The 13,378-nt window shown below is 61.2% G+C and overlaps 2 protein-coding genes across 9 annotated transcripts in view; both read left to right on the forward strand.

Moving 5' to 3' along the window:
- The first annotated feature begins 1,639 nt into the window (after positions 1 to 1,639).
- On the forward strand, positions 1,640 to 12,879 carry LOC143838909 (uncharacterized). The gene is made up of 4 exons (XM_077340811.1): positions 1,640 to 1,709; positions 2,091 to 2,239; positions 12,356 to 12,802; positions 12,856 to 12,879. The coding sequence occupies exons 1-4, from the start codon at positions 1,640 to 1,642 to the stop codon at positions 12,877 to 12,879; spliced, it is 690 nt and encodes a 229-aa protein (XP_077196926.1).
- The window catches only part of SHANK3 (SH3 and multiple ankyrin repeat domains 3), a 223,397-nt gene continuing 222,733 nt past the window's right edge, over positions 12,715 to 13,378 (forward strand). For all 8 annotated transcript variants that reach the window (XR_013231452.1, XM_077340559.1, XM_077340560.1 and 5 more), the window contains exon 1: positions 12,715 to 12,991. Coding sequence is in view for 7 of the 8 variants with exons in the window: in XM_077340559.1 (XP_077196674.1) it covers positions 12,929 to 12,991 (63 nt within the window). In the remaining variant the exon portion in view is untranslated. The remainder of the gene's footprint in view (positions 12,992 to 13,378) is intronic.

The following is a 13,378-nucleotide window of genomic DNA, read 5'->3' on the forward strand; positions in this document are numbered from 1 at the left end:
AGCCTCCTGGAGCGTTTCCGTTGCATCTCAGTGCTTCTTTCTCCCCTTCCTTGCCCCTGCCACTGCCAGCTCACCCTTGCTGGAGCACTTCTTCTGGTGATGAGGCCAGGGCACTGTGGCCCTGGCTGGCTGGGGAGGGCAAGGGGGGGGGGACAGCTTGGCAGGGCTCCTCGGGCATGGTCTGGTGGAGGCAGATCCCTGGTCCCATCAGAAGGGATTCCCGAGGGCCCCTCCTGCCTTGCCCGGGTCAGCAGCATGGGCTCCTGCTCTCTTTGCTGGTCCTGGACCCTTCTGCTGCTTCAGGGCCATGCCCCTCTTCTTGGTGCCGCCACCTGGCCCTGGGGGGGGGGGGCTGGGGCTGTCTAGCTCTGGGCTCCCCATCGTGGTGTCAGAGAGTGGGAGGGGACCCTGCAGGCCAGGGCTTGTCTTTTCCGTCCCCTTCTGCAGCCCTCTTGCAAAGCAGGGGAGGAGAGAGGCTGCAGAAGGGGACGGAAAAGACAAGCCCCGGCCTCTCCTGGGAAGCTTGCCTCCTGCCCCTCTGAGCCCCAGAGGGCAGCAGAGAGCCTTCTTGCGCATGGTGCACGCCAGCTCCAGATGTGCGCTGGGACTTGTGCCCCTTGCTCCGCATTCCCAAGGGCTCCTGGCCGCTGGCCTTGATTGCCCTTCCCGTGCCTCCTGCCCCCTCCTGAAATGTTTGACTTCCAGCCTGGGTCTCTCTTTCAGGTGTCTTTTCCGCCTGGTGCTTGGGGGGGTGTGGGGGGGGGGCTGCAGCACTGAAGAGCCGGAAGGCCGATTGGCGGTGGTGGTGCTGGGGGGGGGCAGGAGGGGGAGACTACTTAAATTAAATTCTAACTCATGCTTGTATGATTAATGAGCTCTCCGCAGTCATTTGGCTCTGCCCCCGTGCCAGTGCTCCGCCAGTCCCTGCCCCCACCCGTGCATCCCTTGCCGTCTCCTGCAGACCCTCCGCTTCACACACCCCCCCGCGCGTGCTGCTTCTGCCACCGCTGCTGCTCCTGCTCCGAGCGGCCTGGCTGGCGGCATGCGCGGCTGGCAGAAATCCCAAGCCATGCATTTTTTATTTCCTGCAAGGCAGCAGCCATTTTGCGCGAACACGGAGGGGGGGGGGCGGAGGAGGGCCGGGGAAAGGGCTGGGCGGGGGCAGGAAGAGCAGCAGAGGAAGTCCCCGAGGACTGAAGGCCGCTCGTGCTCCCTGCAGCTCCCTGCCGCCTCCAGAGGTGCAGGGCCAGCTGGTCCCTTCTGGGTTCAGGGATGGGCCGTCCGTCACACAGCAGCGGCTGCGCTCCCCACGCGCCTGCCATGCCGTGAGCTGAATCCCACTGCCTTCCCTGCTCAGTCCTCTGCGCTGCCTCAGGTCAGCCACCCAACAGGTCTCTTGGGTGCATTTACCCCATGGCACGCACACCTGTTGGGTTTCAGCCTGGCAGGGGGCTGTTAAAGGCGGGATGCCCGTGCACTTCCCACAGGGCTTGCAGCTGTCCCTCCCCTGAGTGGCAGGCCAACGTCCATCAGGTGAAACTCCCCCCCCCCCCATCACTGCCAGCTGGGGATTTCTGCTTGTCACACAGCCTGGTGCTAATGGCAGAGGAGCCCTGCCCAGTGGAAAGCTGGAGCGGGAATGTCGGCCATTCTCCTCCACGTATCCCTCTGGCCCCGGAGCCGGCCGCTGGGGGCCCATTTCTGTCCAAGTGTGCCCAGGAAATGGGAAGGAGGGAGGCTGAGGGCAGCGTGGGCCAGGCTGAGGCTGAGAGTCTTTGAACGGGACAGGCCATGGAAGCTTCTGGGTCCGGACAGAGCCCTGCAGAGCCATCCTGAAGTCGGTGGAGTTGCGATTCTCAGTTCTCGAGTGCAAGAGTTTAGGTCTTGGTTTAACTTTGGGGGCAGGCGGGGCCCTCAATTTGCAGCCAGCCCCGGTGGCCCAGCAGGTGTGTGGGAAGGAAGGAAGGAAGGAAGGAAGGAGCCGGAGCACCAGGGAGGGGGTGGCGGAAGGACGGGGAGGGGGGGAGGGACGAGAGGGGATTAGCCGCTGAGTGCCAGACAACCAGACGGAGGAGCCAGGATCCTATTAGCTGAGCGGCCAGGCCGGAGCAGGGCAGTGGCGAAAGCTGCGCAGCGCCCATCGCAGCCCCCCCCCCCCGCCGTGGGGCACAATGCTGTCCCTGGGCTCTGCCCCCCTCAGCCCCATCTCTGGGAGACACAGTGTGGCCTCTGGGAGCAGGTCAGTCGTGCCGTGCGGGGCCTCAGGGCAGGAGGCCGTTTTCTCCCAGGGGATGGACGTGGGTCCCCAGGAGGCCTTCCGGCCCCATCCCCACAGCCGGATGCCGGATGCCGGCCCCAGGATCCCCCAGCTCCACCCCCAGATCCCCCCCTCTGAGGCTGCTGGCTGTAGGGTAGGAAATGCCTGGGGGGGGGCGGGGGTAGGGGAGGAGAGGAGAGGGAACTCAGTGGGCTGGACTGAGGGAACTTCCCAATCTGGCCTTTCCTCTCTGCCGCCTGGAGACCTCCAGGTGTGGTTCTGGGAGGCTGACGGTCATGGCCCACACTGGGTTTGCCCGGCCTGCGTGTCATTGGGATGTGGGATTTCCCCCACGTGCACCCTTGTGGTGCCTCCATGCGCCTCTGGGACCTCCTGCCCGTCCCCTGCAGTCCTTTGCAGACCTTCACGGCGCAGGTGCTGCGAGGGAGACCACAGCAAAGCCGAGGAGGGACTGTGGCACAGGGCGGGTCTGGATCGGAGAGCTCAGCAGCGCTTGGATGCTCCAGCAACACCCTGGGGCCACTCTTCTTACTTAACAGGCTCTGGCCTTGCCTTGCTCTGGGACCTGGGAGAAGGAAATGGGGAGGGGGGCAGAGATGCTTTCCTCATTTCCCCAATTGTGACCTCCGTTCTGGCACAAAACCGGAAGTGGCCACGCTCTAGGGCTGGCCCCAAACTGTTAAACCTCGTTGAGTGGAGGGGGGGGGGGATTGGTGGCTGCAGGGAGACCTCATGGGGGAAATGCAGGGGAAGCACCCTGAGGGGAAACCCTGTGGCCACTTAGCCGGACCCTCCACCCCAAACAGCAGTGAGGAGCCCGTGCCAGCCCTCCCCACGTGGCAAAGGCTAGTGCTGTACCCCACTCCTCCCATGGGGCAGGAGGACTGGCACTGGCCAGCGCCCGGAGGCCCTGCTGTGGGGGGCTCTGCCCCCTTGTGACGCCTGGGGGGGGGGAAATGCCCCGGCAGGGATGGGCCCTCCCTCTGCAGGGCTGCCTCTGCTGCGCTGCTCAACCTCCTGTTCCTATGGTTACGCAGGTTAGTGTGTGCCGGGATGTTCCTATGGCTACAGAGGCAGCCTGGGCTTCACACGGTTGGTTACTGTGGCGATAGGATGCCTTGGAAATGTTAAAAGTTCTCCCCCTCCTCACCCCGCCCACCCCGCCGGACCATTCCCATGGCAACTGGGCCCAGACGTCCTCCTGGACTGCAGCTGTGGTGCACCTGGAGGGGTCACCCAGGGCACCCTTGCCCTCCTTCAGTGGGCACCCAAAGCGGCTTACGGTGCTGTCTTCCCAACAGCCCTGTGAGGCAGGCTAGGCTGGGAGTTTGTGATTGGCCCAAGGTCGCTTTGCAAGAGACCCAGGGCTCGCTCCGCGTCTGGTGGGCTCTGTGTGTGTGCCTGATAGAATGGCTTGCTCTTTCTTTCTCAACAGAGGATGATATAGTTGGAGGGGACCTCCCGGGTCATCTAGTCCAACCCCTGCTGCACCATGCAGGACACTCCCAACCCTCTCGCTCACCCACTGTCACCTGCCACCCCCTTGAGCCTTCACAGAATCAGCCTCTGCATCAGATGGCTCTCCAGCCTCTGCTTAAAAATCTCCAAAGATGGAGAACCCCCCCCCAAGGGAGCCTATTCCCCCAAGGTTGGGGGATTCCGGGCGATTGGGTGGGGGTCCCAGGCAGGATCCTGGGGGCTGCAGTGCCTGCCATAGACGCCTGTCCTCCAAAGCACTTGCTTTCTCCAGGGAAACGGACCGCCATATTCAGGAGATGGGTTGCAATGCAAGGTCTCCAGGCTGCACCTGGGGAGTTGGCAGCCTTAGGCACCTTTTGCCTGAATCCCGAAGGTTACTTGGAAGTGGGAAGTACTCTGCACATGCTCAGAGGGTTTGTTCTGATTGTTGACCTACTTCTGGGCCTTTCTTGTGTTCTGCCCCTGTGCCGCATTTCGTGGCTGGGAAGGAGAGAGGATGCCTGAAGCTGTCATTCCGGCACCCTCTGCAGCCTCAGCAACGTGCTTGCTGCCTTGGCGTGCCGGAGTGTGTGTGTGTGTGTGTGTGTGTGCACGCATGCATGTATGATTAATGGTTTCTGTAGAGCTGCGCAGTTCTCCTTGCCACTCTCAGGGACGCCAGCTAACGGAGGCCTTATGGCGACAGTGGTGAGGCTGATGGGTAGAGAGTCCCCCCTCTCCCCCCCCCCGGAGGCTGGATGGCTGTGAGGAGAGCAAGGCTGGCTGCTGGCCTGGCCCAGGGGCCCTCGCTCGGAAGGAGATGGTGGACCGTTTCCTGCTCCTGGTTGGGAAGTCCCTGGAGGGACGGGGGAGGGGGGCTTTCGGCAGACCATCAAGCCAGAGCCCCCCCCTCCAAAGCCCAGCAGCCCTTTCCTCCATGGGAACTGGAGATGGCAAAGGCTGCCCTGGGGGGCCGTTTGGAAGCCAAGCCTTTGCTCCGGCCCAGGGACCCCCAGACTGCAAGAGGGGACCTTCCCTCTGGGTCTTCACACCGCTGTATTGGGGGGGGGTGCTCACAGGGGCCCAGTTGGATTACTTGTGTTTTTTTATTTGTATCCCGCTTTCCCAAGCACAAAGGCCGGCTGCGTGAGGAGAGGGGCTCTCGGCCATTTCCCTGACCTGAAAGGGCCCCAGAAGGTCACTATCCCGCCCCCCAGGTGACCAAGGCTAACTTATCAGGGATGCCACGATGGGGGGGGGAGGGAGATGGCCTGGCACGTCTGTCGTTTTGCTTGCCCCCTTTTTCAGCCTCCTGCTCCTCCCCTGTGGGGCTGCGCAAAGACTTCAAGCTGCCCCTGTGTGCCCCCCCCTTTAAGGGCCGCAAGAGCTGAAGGTTGCCAACTCCCAGGGGGAGTCTGACATCTCCCTTATTTACCACCCAGATCAGAATGACAGAGCTCCTTTTGGGAGGGCAGCCTTCCCAGACCCCCCCCCCTGAAAACTCCAGGTGTTTCCCAACCTGGATCTGGCCACCCAACACCTCCCCATCACCCCCCTTCCTGGCCAGGTGGGCTTCTCTGGGGAACTGCAGGCAGGTGGTGGGCAAACTGGGCGCTGTCTGCTCTGGGCTCCTCGGCACCTCTCTCCTCCTGGAGCAAAACAGCCTGACCTTCGGCCTGCCTCGTCCAGCCTCCCCCCCCCCCAGCATCTATTGTCCCAGTGCTGCCCCTCCAGTTGCCCTTGCTTCCCCACCGGCTTCTGGAGTGGCTCTGGGGACGCCGCAGGGAATGCTCTCAGAGGCTGCTCTCGGTGGGCACAGGAACAATGGAGGGCACAATGGCAGGGGAGTTCCTGTACGCCCGGCTCCATGGGCCAGCGCAAACAGGAAGTGGGTGGACCGTGCCTGGGGAAGTGGGGCACATGTGCCAGAAAGATGTTGCACATCAAACACACACACACACACACACACACCCGCCTGGGCTATGGAGAGAACCAGGGGCCCTGCCTTCCATTCCCAGGAGTTGGGAGCCAGCGTGGCACGGGGGATACAGGATCAGGGCCGTTTCCGGGAGACTTGGGTTCGGATCCCCAGCTGTCCTGGAAGCCACTGGGTGACCTTGGGCCAGACTCACTTTTCTCACACGGCTGGAGAAGAGAGGGATGCAAATCTCAGGGGATTTCCCGGCCTGGAGTTGGCAAGCCTTTCCTGCTAGCATTTCCCATCATGCCCCTCTCCTCCCTGTGCTGCGGGCTGTCTCCTGCGCCAGGCCAGTTGCCCTTGGGGGCAAGGGTGGCAACTCCTGGGCAGGGTGCAAAGCCAGCGGGCAGCCTCTGGGGTTCTTCTGGAGCGGGGCTGTTGAGATGGCCCTCGGAGCCCATCTGCCAGGGGAAAGGGGCCGGCAGCTGCCTGGCAAGGTTGGGAGCGACACTCTCGGGGTGAGCGGGGGGACTTGGCTGTGCCCTGCCAGGCCTCCTCCTGGCCTCGTGGGGCCTTTGCAGCCTGCTGGCTGGCTTGCTTGCTTGCTGGAGCTCCCGGGGGTCTTTCTGGGCCTGGCCGGGCTGATCCCTGGCTGGCCGCTCGGAGGGCAGCCGATGCGGCGTTACCGGAGGCTCCGTTCAGCCGATGCCCTTCCGCGCTGGCAGATGAGCTGCTCTTGGCAGGACTTTGGCTTTTCATCGGCTGCGCCTCCCTGGTGACCTGCTGACCTTGGCAAGAGGAGAGAAGGAAAATCAATGGGCTGTGGGATTAGCCATCGGGCTCGGTCGAGCGCCAGGCAGCGGGAGTGATCAATGCCCCTCGATGGGTGCGCCTCTGGCAGGCCTCGCTCTGGACGTGAGCAAGCGCTGGGCGGGGGGCCGGGGGGGGCAAACAGCTCCCCAGTGGCCAGCCAGGCAGGGACGGCACAGAAAGGGCCCCTCCCTGGACCCCGGAGACGAGGGAGACACTGTGCTGTGGATCCTCCCCAGGATGAGGGTCTGTCCAGCCCCCCACCCCCACCCCCACCCCCACCCCCGGCCCATCTGCTGGGTGGAAGGCAGCATGCAAACATTGGAAAGGAACAAAAGAAAGGTCGAGAGAGAGAGAGAGAGAGAGAGAGACAGAAAAACGTTTATGGGAATTCAAGGTGGCTCATGATGCAGACCACAATACAATCCTGGCTGCTGTGGGTGCCCAGACTGTGTGGCCAGAGCGGTCTGGCTGTTGACGGAGCATCCGGGGCTAAAGTGGCCAGACCACGTTGGCCACAGAGCCTGGGAAACCACAACCGCCACTTAACCCCAGCTGAGAAAGCACCCAATAATACCACAAAACAAGCCACATCAAAGCCACTCCTTTGAACTCAGCAAAGGATGTGTGATGAATAACTGAGCAGGCTGGAGCAGAGCCAGAAGGGCTTCCTGGGGAGGGGGCCGCTGCTGAGAAGCCCCCCTCTCCCCCCCCGCATCGAGGAGCTTCCTTGGCCAGCAGGGAAGGGGCCCCTCAGATGCCAGAGGTCAGACCAGGATCTGGCAGCAGCAGGGCCTCAGTGGCACAAGTGGCGCAACGATTCGTGGAGCCGTAGCCCTTGAGCTAGTTTGAGGATTCACGGGGCCCTAACAGAGTACATTTGCGTTGGGAGCAGCCAGACTGGGGGCAGAGGCCTCCCTCCACCCGCCCCCCCGTGGAAAGTGGTGTCACTCTGTGTGTCCTCAGAGAGGGGAAAGGGGGGAGGAGAGAGACAACGGCCCTGATCCATGGGCAGGAGGCACCCTGGAAGTGCGGGGCCTGTAGCATGTGCTGTATGAGCTGCATGGCTATCCCGGCCCTGCCTGGTTTGTCTGCCTCAGCCCTCCCCGAACCTCTTTTCCCAGCCTCCCCACCCTCTCCTGGCCTTCTCCTCTTGAGTAATCCCCACAAGCCCTCCTCCCTCGCCTGCAGCCTTGGCGTCTGGCTTGGGGATGCAAATTGTGTGTCCTAAATGCATCTTGCGTTCCTTCGTTCCAGCCTTCTGCGGCGTGAGGCTTTGGGCCGGGACTGCCTCCCCTGCTGATGGGAGATCTCCAGTCAGTACCGTTCAGCTGCCCTCCCTCTTGGCTCAGGACAGAGTATTAGACCTGTTCACAGCCAGTTTGGTGCAGTGGTTAGGAGGGTGGACTTCTTATCTGGCAGGCCGGATTCGATTCTGCCAGCTGGGTGACCTTGGGCTCGCCGCAGCATGGATAAAACTGTTCTGACCGAGCAGTGATGTCAGGGCTCTCTCAGCCTCACCCACCGCACAGGGTGTCTGTTGTGGGGAGAGGAAAGGGAGGGCGAATGTCAGCCGCTTTAAGACTCCTTCGGGTAGGGAACAGCGGCACATAAGAACCAACTCTTCTTCTTCTCCTTCTTCTCCTTCTCCATTAGGCAAGCCTTTCCCACTTTCAGTCATTAATAATGAGTTCTTGCAATATGGTCTATGCTGTACCGCCACAATAAAGATTGTGAATATCTTTATTGTTAAAGTCTTACGGGCTGTTATGTGAGGGGATATTTTTATGGATGTGATATTTTGTGAGCCACCGTGAGCCAGCTGTGCTGGGAGCAGAGGGATAGAAGTATAATTAATAAAAAATAAAACAAATAAGATCTTATCAGTCAACCAAACTACTAGAGAATGCCTCTGATCATGTGCAGAATACTTTTGTGTGTCCAAGCTAGCCTCTTTTATATGAAGACTCTAGGCCAGAGGTAGTCAAACTGTGGCCCTCCAAATGTCCATGGACTACAATTTCCATGAGCCCCTGCCAGCGTCCATGAACATCTGGAGGGCTGCAGTTTGACTACTCCTGCTCTAGGCATCTCTCGGAGCATGGATTAATGTGTGCATTTTTTGCGTGGGATCAGATGGCTAGCTTGAACTGGCAGAGCCCACAGGGCTTCAGTTAGAGGCATAACTCAGAAATTCAACAGGTAGAGCTGAAGATGCGGTTGTGGGTGCAATGGGGAATAAGTGAGGATCGCTAAGGAACAGCCTCTGCCGTGCAGGGCTTTGGGGGAGCTCAGGAGTCCTGGGGAAAGGCACCTTGGTCGTCTGTGAAAAGGGACAGACAGCTTGAGAGTTTGTCATTCTGACTGCATGTGGTCTCCGGAGTCCTGGAATCCAAGAGCGGGAAGGGGCCCTGCAGGCCATCTAGTCCCAGGAAGGTGGAGAATGAGTAGCAAATCAGCATGCCACACAATCAGGATGCTTAACAGAGGCAAGGACCAGACCAGACCAGACCAACAAGCGTAGTTTATGATAGTCATCCTTTGTTTGTGTTTAATTCCGGGACGGAAACATATCAAAATTTGGAGGTTGATGGGTAAACGTACCCTTTTTAACCGTAGATTCAAGCGGGTGGCCGTTTTGGTCTGAAGCAGCAGAATAAGAAGCTGTTAGAATAAACCAAACAAGGTTTGTTCAAGGTACACGTTTCCGTGTGCGCCCGAGGAAGTGGCCGTGCCCACGGAAGCTTCTGCCTTGCATGAAACTGCCTTGGTCTTAGAGGTGCCTGACTGGGCTCGAATTGCGCTCTTAACTGCAAGGTGTGGAGAGTCATTACCTGTGGCCCTGTTGTTGTGCTTCATCCATCTCATCTTGAGAGTGGAGGTAACACACTTCGTCCTTCTCTTGGGGGGGGGGAGGTGTGGTTGTGCAGTGTTCAGTCTCCGCTTTCACCAGACCAGAGAAATACGCTCCATTCTACCATTCCAAATCACGTCCCCTTCGACAGCTCCTTGCATTACATTCCAGTCCCTGTTCCAATCTCCTATTCCAAAAAAGAACCACAATGCACATGCAGAGGGTCTCACGTCTGTACTCTCCCCAAGAAGGGCCGCACATCCTCTCTGTTTCATGGCATTTCTTATTTGGAATAGTTGCTTGAAATAGCGATTGCGGTTAGTTTCCTCCATGTTTGAGAGCAGACTATGCTCCGCTGCCCCCCCGGAATTAAACCCAAACAAACGGTGACCAGATAAACTAAGCTGGTTAATCCAGTCTGATCCTTCCCTCTGTTCTACATCTTCATTATGCTGCATGCTAATTGGCTGCTCACCCTCTGCCTACACGGAGAAGAGCTGAGTTTTATACCCCGCTTCTCACAAAGTGGCTTACAATTTCCCTCCTCTCCTCACAACAGACACCCTGTGAGGTAGGTGGGTCTGAGAGAGCTCTGACAGATCTGCTCTAACAGGACTCTGACTAGCCCAAGGTCTCCCAGCTGGCTGCATGCCAGAGAGGAGCGGAGAATCCAGCCAGGCTCACCAGATTAGAGGCAGCCAAAAGCCTGCCTGAACATCATGCGAGCCTCTTTGCTCTTCCGTGACAGCCCCTGACAGCCCTGGCCTGCCTTGCTTGGCCTCCCTTTGGACTTCAGGCCCTCCAGGGGCCAAATGTGCACCAACCGGCTGGGGTCTAATTTGTGCCTGCAAACAGAGGCCTTCCCCTGGACTGACCTACAACAGCCTTCCCCTGCAGGGTGCCCACAGCCAGTAACGATGGCATTCTTCATGGGCGGAGTGGTGAGATGCCAGGCACCAGCCAGGGCCCCCGGGAAAAGGATGCCCGGCCTGGCAGAGGGATGTGTCCACAGGCAAGCAGGCGGAGACGTGCATGGGAAGGAAGGCAAACCAAATAGAAACGAACCGATTCCCAACTTGGTTGGGTTGAGTGAAGGTCCATCCAGCTGACCCGTGGGCAACGGACAGCAGGGTTACGACAGAGAGGTGATGTGCGGCTGTGTGTACAGGGGGAGGCCCATCAAAACAGGCTATGCAGTAGCATGCATGGTTGCACAAGCTCCAACCAAAGGACTGGCAGAAGAGCTCTGTTTTACAGGCCCTGCGGAACCGCTGGAGTCCCGACAAGGCCCTGATCTCACGAGATGGATAGATTTCCCCCAAGGTTTAATAGCTGCCAGAAGTGTTTGTCTGACCAAGTCCTGCCATTGTGATTCTGTGTGTGCTTACTCCTATGTAAATCCTGCTGTGGATTCACAGGCAAGAGGCACGTTGAGTAGGGATGCAGCCTCCCTTCCACCCAACTTGGATTGAGCAGACTTGTGTCTTTTAGAACTTTGCAAGATTTCAGATCTTAAATGAAACTTTGGGAATCATTAACCCTTTTTAGCTTTTGACCCCCAGTTCTGATGGGTCTGATGGGGCCTCGGTCTTAACTTTTGGTGTTGGTTTGGGAGGGAGGAAGGCGGGAAAAGGAAGGAGGGAGGGAGGGAGGGAGGGCAGGCGGAAAGGTTTAGAGCAGCGGACTGTGAATATCTTTCTCTAAAACATGGGATCCGGGTAGACGGTCTCAGCTGTTGCTCAAACAGATGGGGAGGTTTCTTTCGGGGCTGAGAGGAGTTGAGCTGCTGGAGGTTGCTCTCACCAGGTCCCTTTGGGCTCGACTCTGCACTGCTAGGCACCAGGAAGCGGTTGTGCAGAATCTGCCCCCCATCGAGGAGAAATGTGGAGTCTCCAGGCCCTCATTTGGCCTGTGCTGGTCTGTCCTCACCCAAACTCCTGGGCAGGCCAGGCCCCGGCCGCTGGAGAACGGACTTAGCGCCCCTCCCCTCCCCAAAAGCCACCTGAGGCATCAGGGCTGACAAGGGTCTGCCACGCAGGATGCATCAGCTCAAGATCTGTCCCGGCCACCCGTTTCACTGTGGTGGTGCAATTAGATTGGGGTCCAGGAGCCCCTTAAGAGGCCACTACAGTTTGGGGATTGGGGGATGAGCGTTGAGAGTCTCAAGCCCCTTTGCCAGATATCTGGGTGTGAGGGATTTCAAAGCATCTTGCGTCTAGAGCGGGTTTTGTGTCCGGAAGCACTGCATATGGCCCATGGGGAGGTGAGAGGGGGGGTTGTTGGACTTTCCAGGGTCCCGGCTCCCTTTGGCAGGCTGGCCAGGGACACGCTGTGGCTATTGGTGTGAGGCAGCCCTCTGGGCAGGTCTCGGCCCTAAGAGGGTGGCCATCTGCATGTCAGCCCCAGGCCGTTCCCCTTGGCCGGCCCAGGGGTTGCATTTACAGGGGAGGGGCTACACCTTCTCGGCAGGTGAGGCCTCAGCACCTTGGCCGGGCTACGGCTCCCAGGATTCTTTGGGAGGGACTGCTCATCTAGCTCCCGGTGTCCTCCAGGCCCCCAGGGCACCACAGGGAGCATTTCCTCCTCTTGAGGGGGTCATTCCTGCATCTGGGGAATGTGCACCTGTGGATGCCAACAGGCAGGGAGGGACTGCCCTTACTGGCAGGGGCTGTGAGCCGGGGCATGGTTGGGCCACCTCAGGGCAGTGGAGGGAGGGGACACCATGGGGTGGGCCCTAACCTCAAGGGTGGGGGCCCCCCCCGGGGACTGGTGCTGCAATCCTCGGTCCAGTTTGGTCAAGAAGGGGTGTCCCCCTCCCCACTGCCCCCGCATGCCTGCCCTGGCCCAGCGCTCTGCACGTGCACAGCTGCCCTCTTGCTTCAGGGGGGCTGGGCTAGGAGCTGGGGGTGATGTTGCCCAGGGGGGAGGGGCTGTGAGAGCTCTGGCCGGTGGCCGCGATTCTAACCAGTCTTCCTTTCTCTCTCTCTCTCTCCCCCCCCCCCTTCCTTCTCCCCTGCCCGGCACGGATGGGGCCCAGGCGTGTGATGTGCTCTGGCTAGCCGCCCAGCCCAGCGCAGCCCAGCCCAGCGCAGCCCAGGCCAGCCGCCCCAGCGCAGCCCAGGCCAGCCCGCCCGCCCAGCTCGCCCCCCGCGCCGCACGGAGCATGCCTCGGAGCCCGGCCAGCAGCAACCATGAGGCCGCCGACCCGGCCCCGCCGACGCCGCCGCTGCAGCAGCAGCAGCACGAGCCGCGCTGGGAGCCCGACAGAGCCGAGCGGCGGCGGCGGCAGCGGGAGGAGGAGGAGGAGGAGGCGGAGACGGAGGAGGAGGAGGACGACGATCAGGAGGAGGCGGAGGCGGCGGAGGGCGAGGAGGAGGACGGCGGCGGCGAGGACGAGGCGGAGGCGGCGGAGGAGGAGGCGGAGGCGGCGCCCCCCCCGGGCCAGCCCCATCGGCGGCGGCCTCCGCGTGGCCATCGGGCGCGGGCGCGGGCGCGCGGCGTGGTGAACGGCGATCCGGGGGCGAGCGCGGCGGGCAGCGGGCGGGAGGAGACCCTGTATGAGACCATCAAGCCCCCGCGCAGCCCCCAGCCGCCCTCCCCGCCCGGGCGCATGGACGAGACGGCGCCCCACGCCCTGGTCGTGCGCATCGGCATCCCGGACCTCCAGCAGACGGTCAGCCCCGACGGCACGCCACGGGACGGGACGGGGCCAGCCCTCGGGGGTGGGGGGGGCTGGGGGGCCTCCCCTGGCTTTCTGCTTACCGGAGGGGGGGGTGAAGGTCGGGGGGGGGCAGGAGAGGGCCAGCCCTGCGGGGCATTGACAACCCCCCCCGCCGCTCCCTGGGAGCCCGAGGACAGGGGCTGGTGCCTAGGGGGGGGGGGGGGGCGCGCGCGTGTCTCTGCAGGAGTCCCTGGAAGAGAACCCCGGGGGGGGGAGCCCCCTGGTCCTGGCCTGAATGGTGGGCTTTCGGCGGGGGTGCTTTGGCCGGCTGTGGGCCTGGGTGCTCTCGGGCGCGGAGAGGGGTCTCTTCTGCGGTGTTTTCGGGAGCGTCCCTTTCTG

The sequence above is a fragment of the Paroedura picta genome, chromosome 5, assembly GCF_049243985.1.
Source record: "Paroedura picta isolate Pp20150507F chromosome 5, Ppicta_v3.0, whole genome shotgun sequence".
In the NCBI taxonomy this organism is placed as follows: domain Eukaryota; kingdom Metazoa; phylum Chordata; class Lepidosauria; order Squamata; family Gekkonidae; genus Paroedura; species Paroedura picta.

Bases quoted from the DNA above. Each gene is read 5' to 3' on its own strand.
- LOC143838909 (XM_077340811.1), top strand. From the start codon at position 1,640: ATGTCGGCCATTCTCCTCCACGTATCCCTCTGGCCCCGGAGCCGGCCG. The intron at 1,710-2,090 runs GTGTGCCCAGGA...GGATCCTATTAG, and splicing joins GGGGGCCCATTTCTGTCCAA to CTGAGCGGCCAGGCCGGAGC. The intron at 2,240-12,355 runs GTCAGTCGTGCC...GATGGGGCCCAG, and splicing joins AGTGTGGCCTCTGGGAGCAG to GCGTGTGATGTGCTCTGGCT.